Genomic DNA, 16,221 nt, shown 5'->3' with positions numbered 1-16,221 from the left:
TTTCTCAACAAATGTAGATATATATTACGCTAATGTGTATCTTAAAACAATGACCATTACATGTACAATTCCAGCGGAAAGCACTTCATAAAGAGTGAGGTACGTAGATCAGGTTGGTTCGATTTTTATTAAAACTAAAAATCGATCAATTATATCAATTTGTAATGTTTCGATTTAATCGGATTTTTGGAATGCTTTATTTCATAAACATTACTCAATCTTACTTGTTAATTTTTTTATAAGTAAATATATATTTAGTTAAAATTAAAAAAATGGCAAACATATAATTTATTAAAATATTCTTATGAAAGAATTTTCTTACTGAGATTTAATCGTCCGACAATTACTTTTCGTTGATGTACACTTTCAAGGTTAATCGAATTTAATAATTAAACATAAAAATTAATATGATACCTAAATAATGATATATTCTATTTAATATTAAAATTTTAAAATACCACTTCAAATTCAAAAAAAAATATAAGAATTTAATATATACTAATATATGAATATAAAAGATAAAAGAACAAAGAGAATGACACTTTTCAATAACACAATAAAAAAATAATCATATAACCCATTATTTAAAGTTAATAAAAATAAAACACTTTCATACTTAACAAACGCTTCATACTTAACTAATTACTATTATATTCCATAAGAGAATCACAGATATTTCTAAATATTCTTTAAAGAAAAATAAAAAACCTTTAAAATACCTATAAAAATTATATATTTATATATCAGTTTGATTCAGATTTTTTTACACAATACCAAATCAAACCAAACCTTGAATCTTTTAATCCGTTTGGTTTGACTTTTTGGTTTGGTACGATTTTCCAGCTCAGTTTATACCCTTACGATGGACCAAATTTATGAAAATTAAACCCCACACATAAAATCAGACTGATGAAGTATGATACAACTATATATCACCATACTCAATACAAAATAAGTTCTAACTTAATTAACAACCTTACATCGACTAGTTAATTGATTGCACGCATCAGTTGTTCCGCCTAGTACTTCTAGTTAGAGCTCGAATGAACCAAGCAACTCGAGCATCAACATTGATGAAAACTATGATCCTAAAATACTCTATCGACATCTTTAATTTCTATATCACATAACAGTGCAAGCCTGAGGATTTTCATCACTGAAGGCAGTGATATAATTGACTTCTGTGGAGCTTGCCCTCGCAAGGCTTGACGCCTGCGGGTTGCCATCGACGTTCCGAACAAATCCTGCCGGAGCCTTCTTATCGTACACACCACGCACGTAGGGATGATCCACCAAATCGTAAGGCACGTACGGCCAAAACTCAGCCTTCTTACCTGTGCGATGCCTTACGCGACGCAACACTTTATCTGGATCCACATAACCTGTAACTACCAACCTGTGCTTCTTTGGCTCCACTTCTACGTTGGTCACTCCTTTCATTCCGTCTACCGACTTCCTCACCCTCCTTTCGCAACCTTCGCAGTCCATTTTCACTCTTATTTCCACCATCTACAAATTATATCAGAGGAAGTAAGATATACTAGAACGTCGTATATACTTAAAGCATGCACGTAATCGGAGACGGACCTATGTATATAGGTTAAAAATTATTAATTTAAAGTATTGACACTCTGACTACTAAAACGACCCATGTATATATCTTAAAAATGATTAATTTAAAGGATTGACACACCGAATACTAAAAGGATCTATGATTAATTTAAAGGATTGACACACCGAACACTAAAAGGACCTATATATACACCTTAAAAATGATTAATTTAAAGTATCGACACCCTGAAAACTAAAGGTCTTTAAGAGACACTGGTTAAACAAAATACTATGCTCCTCTCGTATAAAAATCCTGAATTAATTCGGCTCTGCACGTAATTAAGAGCATACCTCAAGTTGCCTTTTCCTTAGTTTGCTGAGCTTCTTTTTGCTGTGGCCTCGATGGAATTCGAAGAGGTCAGAAAGGTGATCTAACAAACCCATCTTCGTTGCACAAATGAGCAACTCCTTAACTTTTGGCTACAAATGCTGGTATAATGGACAGTAAGTAGACGGTCGAAGAATATATAAAGGACAGCGGGGTAGAATGTGTTGATTTTTACGTACGTGCAGCTAGTACAAATAAGCCACGTACGGGTTATATATAAGCCATGGACAGTGATGTGCTGGAACCATGTGGCAACTGTGGTGTCCCTACTTCATCATTTTCTTCATCTAGTGTGGGAATTTGGATCCTTATCCTCTTCTTGCAATCCAAAAAATAGAGTTACGTCATTTCCATGGTTAATGATGAAATCAGGTGTCATCGCAGTCTAAAACCTACGACTTGTTCCCCTACTCCAACCGTCTTTTACACCGTCCTTGACCAAAAATCATAATATTGTTTTGTTCCTATAGAAAACTACACAAATTAAGTATAGCAAATTAAATCTTCCTAGATAATATCCTCGTCTTAGTTAGCTAGCTGTTACCAGCGGCATACGTAGCATTTATAATTTGACTTGTACAATATTGTTACGTTTTAGGCCTTCATTTCAATGTTAAATTAATGTTTATTTTCTTATTTCTATAACATATCGAGCAATTATATAAGTAATATTTTTTAACAAAGCAGGGTCAGATGTTAATTATCACGTGATTAATTCCAAGTGTTTTCCTCCACTGATTCTCGCTATATGTACCCCGATAAGATATTAATAATATTATACCTTTTGTCTTTGATTCTGCTCTTGATCTGTACGAGGATATATTCATAAGATTGTTAAATTAGATTAAGCTGAATAGGACTGCCTGTCAAAGAACCATATATTACAACTAGCTAGAAAACGTGCATGCTTTATCTTCGTCTCAAGTATACTTGTGTTTAGGTTTCGGTCAGAGTAAATGATGAGAACAGCAGGTCCAGCAGAATATTTGCAACTAGCTAGCCAAATGTCATTGGTATTTAAAAGTTGTGATTAGACAGTGCTAAAAATCCAAAAGACTAGGAAGATCTTATCACTTAATTTATATATATATTATTTTTGGAAGTAGGAAGACCTTAACTAAAAAGTTAAATTACATAATTGCCCTTCTAATTAATTTAAATATCATATTAAAGTAAAATATTATTAAATTTATATGAAGAGATGCAACCTTTCATAGTTAATAGGAGTAGTTACTAATGTTCAACGGTTGCTGCTTTATTGAGCCTAAAGGAGGGAAAGACACGCGCGATTGTTCATTTTATATTTCCTTTCTATATGTGACAAGAAATGTATTGTGGAATGTCAATTGGTGATTGTTGCCTTTGTAGACCATCTTCTCATACAAAGGAGTCTACATAATGCATTTCGAAGATGAGAAATAGAAATCCACTCAAACCTTGTCAATGGAAAGAAAATTGTGAAAAGCGTTGACCGCATTCAAACGGCAGTTTTTGACGATATACAAATCACTGGGATAAGACTCAATAAAAATCGGGTTCTATTATTTTAACTTTACTTTATTATTTAATGATGAATTCCTACCTTTTGTGATTTTTGTTACTTTTATTTTTTAAATATTAGGATAGATGATATACTTATGATGATCTTAAAATACATGCTAAATTAATTATTTTTATATTTTTTAGTTGTTATTTCACGGACAAAAAGCATGGCATATATATATGTTGCATAATTGCATGCATAGATCAATCATGTGAAATTCATTTTCAAAATTGTGGGATGATATATTTAATTATAAAAGAACATTGAATCTTAACCAATATCTAAGTGTAAAGAGCATTTACTCTCATGATCTCAAATTGGTGTAAAGATTGTTTATTCTCAAAGTGATTTTGTAGTATAAATATTTTATAGTATAATTATCCTATTTCATTGTTGTCTCTTAATTGAAACTATTATTAATAAAAGAGTTGGCAGTATGAATGGTCTAATCTTCTTGAAAGAATGAAATTTTATGACTTTTGTATTTCATAGAACTTAGAAGTAGAATAGAAGATAAAATTATTGTGAAAGAATAAAAGTAGGATATGAGAAACTTTTGTGGTCGTAAAAAATTCTAAGATAACCAAAGTAGTGAAGTAGAACTATATATTATAATGAGTAAAACATGTAATGATAAAATTCAACGTTAAAATTACGGGATCTTCAATCCATTGTTTCCATTCTTTTTTTCCAAAAGAATAGAATATTCCAATTATTTACAGTACATTCTTTCCCATGTAATCTCATTTATGACCATTACATTTACCAACTCTTATTGCGATAAATTTAGCTTAAGTCAATTGTTTGTTTGTTTGCAATAAAGTTTATTTATTTGAAAATTGAAATCTCAAAGCTTGGTACAAACTTTCATCTGCAAATTATTTATTCTTTTCACTACAGATTTAATATTGCATCCAATATAAATTTATGTTCTATACTCTCTTTCTATTAGGCTACTTGAATTACTCGGTCTCGCAATAGGCTACTGCCAGCACAAGATGTCAAATTATTTTAATTTATTATCTATTTTAAAAAATAATGTTGATCACGGTAGAAAGTAGAAAATCTATCTTATATATCATCACAATTATACTTATTTTGCTTTCTCTACCTAACCATATCATATTCAGTCAAAATAGCAAGCGAATTAAAATTAACAAAATATTGTGTACCTATTAACAATATTCTTCTGATTGAGTGATAACAGTATTAGTAATTCGAAGAGGTTCAGTAAAGCTAAATAAAAATCCAAGACGCAGAAGCGTTTTGGTACTATAATATTAGTCGACGAAGAGGTAATACAATTTTTAATTTTTATTATAATTCTTACTTATTCATATTGCCTTTGTTAATGATATCATTTGTTGGTTAAGACTTTAATAGGGGAGAAATATCCAAGCAACCCCTTTCAATACTCATGTGAAAAAGTGAAAGGACTTCTTTAATCCAAATAAGAGCTAATATATTATTAATGATTAATTAAATCGTGTCAACCCTAATAACACTTCGGTGCACAAAAAACTTGAAATAACTTTTACTAACAACACTATAGTAAAGCAATCAGTCAATGACATTTCCACCCAAAAATATTTCAAATAATTTTGTATCCTTGGAAGAGGCGGCAAAATTTAGTGAGGACACTATATTTGGTAATTCTTTATAGCAATTTATGAATTATATTTTACATAATTAATTGATACTTATCACTATTTTTTCAATCTCATACATTTTAGATGTAATTTTTATTTTATTAACACACAAACCACTTATTGGAGAAGGATAGACCTTGAGAAGAGAGTGCATATGAAAGGTAAACTGAAATTACACGCATAAAAAATAGTTACACACATGAAAAATATTTTGGTGCAATATACAAAATTATCACTTAGTTGAGATACACTTCATTAGATCATAACTCATAAAATTAAAATAGTAAAATATCATATTTATTAATTAAACTTTAATTGTTAGTTTTCATAAGTTCAAACGATATCCAATAATTTTAACCTTGACAGGGAAATTTACCCTACGGCAATCCACATTGACTTTCACAAATATTTATACTTTTTCTTTCATGTTTAATTATTTACTCAAAATGTTATTTTAATAACACTTATATTATTTTATAAAATTATGTATTACATAGCTCAGCATACACGTGCAACGCACGTGTCGAGAAACTAGTTATATTAAAAGTGGAAAGCCCTAAACTAAAAATTTAAATTACTAAAATATCCTTCTACATAATTTTAATAACTTAGATATTAAAAAAAACTTATTCCTAAGAAGAGTTGTCAAGCGATAGCTAAAAGTCACAACTATTCATTTTACCAAGCCAACAATTTAACAATCACAACTATTCCTTTTAAGGAGTCAGTATACAAGTGCATTTGTGTATGTTGTATGTTTCTCCTTCGTCCTTTATTTGTTAATTTTCGTGTTCACATTTTGGGTGATATTGTTTTTATTGCTTTACTTCACTCAATTATATTTTAATATTTATCTTAATTTACTGTAATTAATAAATCAGTATTTATATTTCCACTGATTATTTACGTCCTTGCAAATTTGTTTAATTATGAGTATACACTAACCTATTTTTTTTTATGAGTATGAGTATATTGGTTACTTTCATGTTAATAGTCTGTGCAAAAAATACTTTTTTTTAGTCTGCGATTTATTGTTGTACCTCTTTCATATACATTAAATTAGATATGTAATTAAAAAAAAAGTTGATTGTCCAACATTTTGACAGTCTTTTTTCTTGGATTATCAATATAAATTTTTTATTCTTANAGTACCAAAGCAAATTTTTTAGTCTTTCTTGATGTGCTTAGGATCTGTTTTCGTTTGTGCATATTCCTGTACATACAAAGATTAGTTGGTGGGAATAAGTTTAACTAAAAAAATTAAAGGCATTCTGCACTATTTGTTAAGTAAGATGATAAAACAGTTTAAGTTTGATAAATAAAATAAATCATTAATTTTGTTTTGATATTCAAAAACTACCAATGATCATTTTTATCATAGTATTTTAGATATTAATATCATCTGCTTTTTGCATACATTAATCTCCTTAACGATCCACTTTGTTTGCAATGAAGTTCTATTTACATTCTTACGAGCGAAAGAAATAAATATTTCTTTGAAAGATATTCTGTATGAATTATAACTCCATTATTATCTGCAATAGTCTATAGACATATATGGGACTTTTCTCTTAATTTTATCTTACTTGATTATTCAGTAAATAAAAAAGAACTCATTATCCAATTCAATCCTTCATATCTACAAATGAGATTATAATTCTACCACTTATTTTTATATATATATAAAAATATTAATTATTGGTGCATGTGAAGAAGATGAAGAATTTGTGCATGTTGTGTTGGTTTTTCTTTTAGGTAAAATGTGAACTGAAAATGGAGGAAAAAATATACTCCGTATTTGAAATGATTCCTTTTTACAATGGAACTTTGTCTCTCATTAGAAAGGAAGAGAAAGATGTGTGTTCCTCAAGCAAACCTATATCGATGTCATCATTGAGTCAATTTCATGTTTTTCCCATTTAGACTTTTCTTTCATAAACAATAATACTCCCAATAGTTTTATCATACGTATATTAAAGTTTTGAAAGTACTATTTTTAATATTACTAAAAATTTATTGTTAACCAACAAAAAGAAATTTATTTTACGATTGTTAACCGTACATACTGATTACTTATTCATTTTAAATTATTATGTTTGGACCATATTTGGTTGAAGTTTGAAAAATTAGTATTTTGAGTTAAATTTGAAGTTGATATTGTTTGACATGAATTTCACGTAGAGAAGAAGTTATTATTTGATATTATTTGATATTATGATAAAAATTCGCTATAGTGTAAATGTGTAATACAAACTTTATAATAATGATATGAGATAAACGTGCAACGCACGTTCAAAGAGACTAGTTAATCAAGACATTCATTTCATAGTGGCATCTATCTGGACCACTAGCTTAGCTTGATTAAAGAAATCCGAGGAATCTATTAAGCACGGCAATTAATATTGTAGGGATTTCTTGATTTTTTTTTCCTCCAGCAAAAACCATATAAATTAAACTTAATTTACTTAAGCACACCATATTCCTTGTTCTACCTTAACCACTAAGAAATATAAGACGAAAAAGAAGAAAAAAGGTGAAATCGTTCTAGGTGGACAACGACATGATACAACCACAAGAAAAGGAATACTACAAAGTACTTCATATAGATGACATTGTTATACAGCGTTTCAGCTGATTCTATGGCAATTTTAATCAAAGCATTAGTAAGTACCAGGCAAGCTAATATATTAAAGCTCCTTATAGCTAGAGGTAAGTAACAGTAACACGTCTTAATTATTATATTGACCCTTAGGAGACATCCAATTACATTAAAATACTTCTAGCTATTGAAATTTGTGATTCAGTGATGAAAAAGAACTACAGAAATGTTGGGCACATGCCATGTTGTCCAGTCAAAGGCCCAATGGCCTAATCCTATTAATTCTCTTTTTTTCCATTTCTATTTGGAATTGGATTCGGTTCTATTTTGAGTGGGTTTGGCTTTAAGAGAAAGCACCACTCATGATCTATAAATAGGACAACCTTGGAGAATTATTCTAGGCTCATTGATACAAGTCTTTGAAAGACTTAAGCACATAAGAGTGGTTTTTGAGAGAGCTTTCATCAAGAGAGAAGAGAGAAGAAAAGTATTTATTTTGCTGCAGATTTTTATTCCGACCAGACAACTTCAAATCACGTTTTACGGTTCCTTAACCGTTGGATCGGGCTGGAATTTTGACTGAGTGTTTGTAATATTTTGGTCTTTGATTTGAATGGTGGAGATCGGATTTGGAGTTCCGTAGAATCTGATTTCGAGCCTCGAATCGCAGCCTCGTTTTTGTGGATTCTCCTCTTTCTTCAATTGATTAGTTGTTGCTCTTGTTGCTATTGTTGCTCCGTGTTTGGCACTTGTTGTGTAGCCAATTTGGAGAACTTTTGTAACCCTCTTATTGTTATAGTGGAGTTTTTTGGATCTTTGTGATCCCGTATTTTTTACCTTCGATTTGAAGGGTTTTCCACGTTAAAATTTGGTGTTCTTTATCTTCTTTATTTTCGGGTTTGCCTCTTCCTCGGTACTAACAAGTGGTATCAGAGCGAGGTTCAAGATAGGTTCATATTGGCGGGTTTAGTTCTAGCCGCAACATATTTGATGATAGTCGTTATTTTTGTCTGAGAAATTTGACCGGTGTGCTACGCACGTTGAGACAAACTTTATGGTGGAGATTTAGAGATGCAACCTATTGAAGGCTATGTGAAGAAGGTGGATCAAGTTTATTTTGTCAGAAAATTCAGGCCAAGGGGGAGAATTGTTAGGTGTTTGTCCAAATTTTCTTACCATAATTGATTTTCCTATCTCTAGAAGGAAATGACAATATATTTACTATAATTGGGTTTTCCTTTTTGTAGAAGGAAATTATAATTCTTTCATATTTGGCTAGTCCTTTTTCTTGTAAGAAAAGGTTTGGACTTCTATAAATTTAGGATCCTTCCTTCTCATTCAGTAGCATCCACAATGTAGCCACATGGGGTTGAGAGCCGTGTTTAGGGGGAGAACTTTACGGGACAAGTGTTATTGTGTCACTTGTGTTTGCCTCTTCGTGAGGTTGTTCTCTCGATATTTTGTACTCTCTTTTTATATAGTGGATTTCTCATCTCCGTCGTGGATGTAGGTCAGTTGATCGAACCACGTTAAATATTTGTGTCTCTTTTGGTAGATTTCTTCTTTGTTGTTTGATTTATCGCCCTTCAAGTGTTGCTTTGCTAGCTTCCGCATGACACCTAATTTTTTCGGTCCCAAGAAGAAACACTCTTGAGATATTTAAATCCTGATATTCATGAAAGGTCCTTGAAAATTGAAATTCCAATATGTCAGAAAAAATTAAATTTCATAAACAAAGAGAAAATAGTGTCTCGCATATGCAAAGAAATGGGTACAACTAAGTAGGCATTTGGACAATATTTGCTTGAAATTGAAAAGAAAAATAATCTTTGAAGTTTGATGTTATGAAAAGGTTATGGAAGTTAAATTGTACACTACTTTAAACTTGAACTTCACGTAGAGGAAGGTTCGTAAAATTTAAACCTTTTTAGTAGAAATCAATATTTCATACTTGAAGTTCATTCCTAAAGTATAACATTTGCAAATACGCATGAGTAATATTATATCTGTTAAAAATTACCGTTTCTTCTAGACATTTTTAGTGTGGCCCATATATAAGGTAATAAATTACTTACCTTGTCTCCTAAAGGAAATAATATATCACATAATATTCTATAGTTATGCATATAGTAGTTTCTTTGATGGAAAGAAATTACCATATATTAGGAGTCCCTAGGGTAATTATAATTTATGGAGAAGTACCTAGGGCTAAAGTATTTGCCTAAGAGTCCCTAGCCTGCCTATAAATACGCTTGTGAGTCTAGCATTCTAGGCACAAGCTAGAAGGCTCTCTAGGTTTTCTGCTAAAAGTTTCAAAGGCAATTCTCTATATCACTTGAACAACTATGGCTGAAGATATATTCCTATTAATATTGCGCTGCGTTGACTCTGTGTTAGTATTCGAATTTCAACAATATCTACATATGTTGAAGTTTAATATTTACAAGAACTTAAATTATGCTTTATGCCAAACGAGCTAATGTCACAATATGAGAAAAACTGCAAAGATTCTTTATGCATCAAAAAAGAGAAAAAAGAAAAAGGAGACTTTCCGGAAACAAGTTCAGTAAAAAGGCTCTTCTTTTGGGTAGCAAATAAAGGAAATGTGTGTTTGCCGTTGGCATGAAACTGAAAATGTGAGAAATTGGAATTTGACAATATAAAAGTTCAAACTTTTTCTTGAGTGGAAAAAGATCTGGGAATTGAGATAAAGGGGGAACACCGACTGCTAAAACCGACCGATGTTGGTCGGTACTTGACAAAAATCGACCGAAAACCGACCGGTCGGTAATCGTGTGGTCCGTAGAGCTAACCAACCGACTTCGGGCGGTCAATTAAATTCCACAAACGACCAAAAAAGAAAAAATCTGCTGAAAAACCAACCGAAGTTGGTCGGTATTTTTATTTAAGTAATTAAAAAATGCATACATTTTGGAATCGAACCGAGGTCTGTACTATGGCAGTATACTATTCTATCACTAGTCCATTGGTGCATTTTGGTTTAGAACTTTCTTTTATCTTATAACTCTTTAACTGCATTTTTGCGCGAAAATAACCGACCGTTTTCGGTCGTTTTAAAAAAATAAGATTACCGATCGATATCTATTGGTTTTTTAATATGACCTACCGAAATAACGACCGATTTTGGTCGATTTTGAATTTTAATTTTAATTTATTTTAAATGAAACACCGGCCAAAGTTGGCCGGTTTCTTGACAAATAAATTCCGGGGATGCAAAAATAGTTTCCCGCATTTTTGCGCCAAAAAATCGATCAAAATTGATCGATTTTGTAAAAGAAATATTAAAAAATAAAATATTTAAAAAACTGATCGACAGTCGGTTTTTCTACCGGTGCCAAATTTCTTAGTAGTGTAAGGTGAAAAGAAGGCCATAGACTTTACACAAGTAGGAAAGAGATAAAAATGGGAGATTTGCACAAACATAGGATGATTTGAGTCTTGAGACCACGGTTATATTTTGTCTTCATTTAAGGAAGCTTTACAAAAATAGCTGCAACCGGAAGACTGAAAAAAATTTATCTTGTTTAATTATTTATAAGTTTTACATAACAGACAAAACTTGATACCATTGAATTGCAATATTGTTATTCTTTTTTTTAGTTTTCCATTCGGTGTCCCCGCATTGGAGTCCGACTATATGCGATTCGCGCCGCATAGGGCCCCATTCGGGGGGGAGGCACTCCCTACCAAGGATTTTTCCATACCCAGGGCTCGAACTCGAGACCTCTGGTTAAGGAAGGAGCAGCGCCACAAGTGTTAACGGACGGACAAAACTTGTTAATATCTTTATTTATTTATTTATCTTGTTAAATTATTCATATGTTTTGCTGAATAGCCAAATCTTTCATGTATTGTTCAATTATTCACAAGTTATATCAGATGTGCAAAATTTATATTATTTTTATTCTGCTTATCTTCCTAACTTGTTCATAAGTTTTGCCAGATGGGCAAATTTTCCATGTATGTAGAAATTTAGAGACTGAATTCAGGAAAAAAAAATGTGTTTTCATTGCTGTAGAGTAATGTATTTATACAAGTATTTTGCTAAAAAGAAAAAAAAAAAAGAAAAACCTGCTATATTCGTACACTATCTATTGGCTATACACTATAATTCAAATTCAGCTATTGTACCTATTTAGTATATAACTATTGTACCTATATAGCTAATGTACTGGTTGTACAATTCTTATATATATCTGTTGGTTTGTGTAATGAATTAACCTGATCTAACAGCTGTGATGAAGCGGCAATATCTTATCTAAAAGCACACTTCCCTCCACTTGGCTTGTTTGCATTTTTGCAAGCTCTATTCAAAACAATCGGACGGCTCTGATTGAGTCTTTCAGTGTTTGATCTTGTGGGATGGCCAGTTCCATGTGTCCTATTAACTTTATCAAATAATTGAGAGACTTAGTCTTTATTCTCTTGTACTTGTCTGTGTCACACCTCCTTTTTTACCACCCGAAAGGGGTATATGGGAGTTTTTCCAATTAAAGTGACATTATTCGAAATGGGATTAATTAATTTATCAGAGTCGCCACTTGGAATAGTTTATTTGGTGTCCCAAGTCACCAGTTTATTTTAAAATCCCAAATCGAGGAAATTTCGATTTTATTTTTTAAAAGTCTGTGAACCAGAAATTCTTAGTAAGGAATTTTGTTAAGCCGGGAGAAGGTGTTAGGCATTCCGGGTTCCGTGGTTCTAGCACGGTCGCTTAGTGATTATTACGTGGCCTAAATTGTTTAACTACTCATTTTTAGGACCTATGTGCATTTACCTTTAAACCGCTTTTAATCACTTGATTTGTTCGTAATTAAAGAATTGAGTTACGGGTACGTATACTCTTGACCTTTGGCGCGTCAAAAATTATGTCACACGAACGTGTCCACAATTAATAATGCTTTGTTTATTTTTTAAGAAAAAGTTTGGTTGAAGTTGCGCGAACGCATCCCTCGAGTTACTTTTACAATTAAATTCGTAATTATGTTACGCGAACGTATACATAATCACAAAAATAGTTTAAATCGCGCCTAAAGCAAGCTACGAGTATTTAAGACATTTTTCTACATTAGTTAAAATATTGATGTGAGGGCCATAGACTATGTGATTGGATGGCACACTGTCACGACCCATTTCCCATACCAGGTCGTGATGACGCCTCTCGTGAAGACAAGGCCAGCCAACTAACCCAAAACCTTTCACTAACAATTATTAAACATGACTGAATAGAAGATACAACTTAATGGCATTAGAAACTGTTAATTACTATCCGACCGGGGTGTCACAAGTCACGAGCATCTAGGGAAAAACCTTAACACAACTACAGGCCAATAAATATATACAAGTGAAATTTCTGGAAAATAAAAGACAACATCCAGTGCCGCGAACGCTGGCGGTCACCTTGCTCAGCTACAATAAGAGTACCTTCAATCCGCTAATAACCCGCTACCGGGTGAACGATACCTGCATCTGCACGCGAGGTGCAGGGAGTAAAGTGAGTACTTCCAACTCAGTGAGTAATAGAAGTAAATAATAACTGAGCAGCAAGAAAATCACGTAAAGCAACCAACGGGCTGTACAGAAGCCGGGTACAATTTCCGAGAAAACAGTGAAATCAGAGTATTCTTTAGAAATGTTTCGGCTCAGTTCAAATCTCTTTCGAAAATGGTCCTTTCAATAATTACGAAACTGTTCAAAATAGTTAATGCTGATTAACACAGAAAATCCGCCCCTCGGGCACAAATATCACAGCATAGCAGGTAATAATGCAAATAGGTATGCAAGATGAACACATAAAAGTTCGCCCCTCGGGCATGAATTTCGTTACTAGTCAGTCATTGTTACCTGACCGGTCAGCCATTGTTACCTGACCAAAACGCATATTACAGTGACATTGTTATCCACTGGTCAGTCATTGTTACCTGACTGGTCAGTCATTGTTACCTGACCAAAACGCGTATTACAGTGCCATTGTTACCACTGTCTAAATTCTAAATGGGTACCCGCGCTCACTATGGGTGTGCAGACTCCGGAGGGGCTCCTACAGCCCAAGCGCTATATCATCATAAGGCCTGAAAGCCTGTACATATCAACATGAGGCCTGAAAGCCTTCTCACAGCACACTCGAGGCCTGAAAGCCTCCTCACATCACTCAGCATATCCTCACATATGGCCCTCGGCCTTAATCAGTCCAAAAATAATCATAAGCCCCTCGGGCATCAGTAAAGAAACAATAATGCTCAGCTCAAACAGTAGTTCAAATATCAGTTAAAACTCTAGGTCGAGTAAAAATATAGCTGAGTTCATGAAACAGTGTAATGACATTGGACTGAGTTCAAATAATATTTCAAATAGTGAGGAAAACAGTGATGATAGCTCATAGGGAGTTCAAACAGTCGGCAATAAGCCTCAAATATGGCAATAAGCCCAAGTCCTAGTGAAAAAAACAACAAGTCATAGCGAAATACGCGGTAAAATCAACAATCGGGACGGACCAAGTCACAATCCCGAACGGTGCTCTACCCCACGCTCTCTATCTGGCGTTCAAGTCACCTCAATATAGCACTATGGGTGCAAATCCGGGGTTTCAAACCCTCAGGATATCATTTACAATCATTACTCACCTCGATCCGGCGAAATCTCTAGCCCGCGACGCCTTTGCCCCTCGAATCGGCCTCCACGCATGTCGAATCTAACCAAAATCAGAGCGAGTACCTCACAATATGCCAAGGGAGCGATGCCCAATCGAAAACAATCGAAATATAGCAAAAATCTCGAAACTAGCAAAACCCGAGCCCCGGGACCACTTCTCGAAAAATTACAAAACTCACATTACCGGATTCCTCGTCTCGCCACGAGTCCATACATATCAAGTTTACCAAAATCGAAGTTCAAATGCCCTTTCAAATCCCAAATTTTCATTTCAAAAACCAAGCCCTAGTAGTCTTCCAATTTTTACACAAATTTCCAAGAATTAAAGGTTGATTCTCCAATTGATTCCCGTCAAAATCCTCTTCAATCTCTACCAAAAAGCTCTTAAGGTGGTCAACAATGGAGGAAATCATCCGAAGCTCGCGGATGAAATATTGAATAAAAACCCTCCTAAACAGTCCAGTTTTCGCTTCTGCGGTCCCCACGCCTGCTTCCGCGTGACCGCTTCTGCGGTCCTTGTCCGCTTAAGCGGAAATTCATTAAATCACAAGGGTCGCTTCTGCGACACAATTTCTCGCTTCTGCGAAGTCTCACCTCCAAGCCCAAACCGCTTCTGCGACTTCTTGTCCGCTCCTGCGGACTCGCTTAGGCGAAAATACTTCTGCTTCTGCGGAACTGCTCAACCTCATCCTATTCCGCACCCGCGATGCTTTCTCCGCTTCCGCGCAATCGCATCTGCGGTCTCCTTTCCGCAGATGCGAAAATACCTACTGCAGCCAAGAACCTGCAATTACCAACTTCAAATTTTCTTCCAATGGCCACCCGAAATCACCCCGAGGCCCTCGGGACCTCAACCAAAAGCACCAACATGTCTTAAAACATTATTCAAACTTGCTCCAATCAACGAAACACCTCAACTAACACTAAAATCATTGAATTACATCGGATTCAATCCTAAGTTTCTTAAAAACTTCCGAAATACGCATTTGATCGAAAACCCGCTCAAAACACCTCCGAATGGTCTGAAATTTCGCACACATATCCAAAATCACCTAACGAAGCTACAACAACTCTCGGAATTCCATTCCTACCCTCGGATCAAAATCTTACCTATCAATCGGAACTCGCCGAAATACTAACTTTGCCAATTCAAGCCTAATTCTACACCGAACCTCCAAGCTCAATTTCGATCGCACTCCTAAGTCACAATTCACCTCCCGAAGCTAACCGAATCACCGGAAACCACATCCGAGCCTCCTAACTCATAAGTCAACGTCCGGTTGACTTCTCCAACTTAAGCCTTCCTTAAAAAGACTAAGTGTCTCATTTTCTACCAAAGCCAATCCAAATCAACTCTAACACACCAAACACTGATAATGAAACATGAAGAAGCATGAAATGGGGGAAATGAAGCAGTAACACATGAGACGACGGGTCGGGTCGTTACATCCTCCCCAACTTAAACAAACGCTCGTCCTCGAGCGTACCCAGAAATGTACTAGAAGCAACCCAACAGCTGAATGACCTTTCCAAGCATATACCCGGGGTGGTCCCTCGCCACGCTATCCCGCATTGGTCCTATAACTCAATATAGCTGAAATTTCGCAGTACACCTGAACCATAAACCATAGAACCACATTGCACTTTCCGAAATCAAACACAAGATTAGAAATTCACATCTATATTCAGAATAAGCCCGAACCAACTGTAATAACCCATACCTGTAACCTCAGGTGAAATCACATGATATACCACATAATCCAAACACTCGAAACGATAGTCTTTATTCACAGCAGCTGCCCACAATACCCAAATACCG

At 34.1% G+C, this 16,221-nt stretch overlaps 1 protein-coding gene across 1 annotated transcript; it reads right to left on the bottom strand.

Moving 5' to 3' along the window:
* Positions 1-892: 892 nt before the first annotated feature.
* LOC109209055 (heavy metal-associated isoprenylated plant protein 26-like) lies at positions 893-2,115 on the bottom strand. The gene is made up of 2 exons (XM_019372223.1): positions 1,903-2,115; positions 893-1,509 (listed from the first exon to the last, which is right to left on the bottom strand). Exons 1-2 carry the CDS (start codon positions 1,993-1,995, stop codon positions 1,123-1,125), a joined length of 480 nt encoding a protein of 159 aa, XP_019227768.1. The 5' UTR covers positions 1,996-2,115; the 3' UTR covers positions 893-1,122.
* Between the last annotated feature and the right edge of the window lie 14,106 nt (positions 2,116-16,221).

This window comes from Nicotiana attenuata, unplaced genomic scaffold (genome assembly GCF_001879085.1).
Source record: "Nicotiana attenuata strain UT unplaced genomic scaffold, NIATTr2, whole genome shotgun sequence".
Classification (NCBI taxonomy): Eukaryota; Viridiplantae; Streptophyta; class Magnoliopsida; order Solanales; family Solanaceae; genus Nicotiana; species Nicotiana attenuata.
The sequence above is the reverse complement of the archived record's forward strand: the minus strand, read 5'-3'. Positions and strand labels throughout refer to the sequence as shown.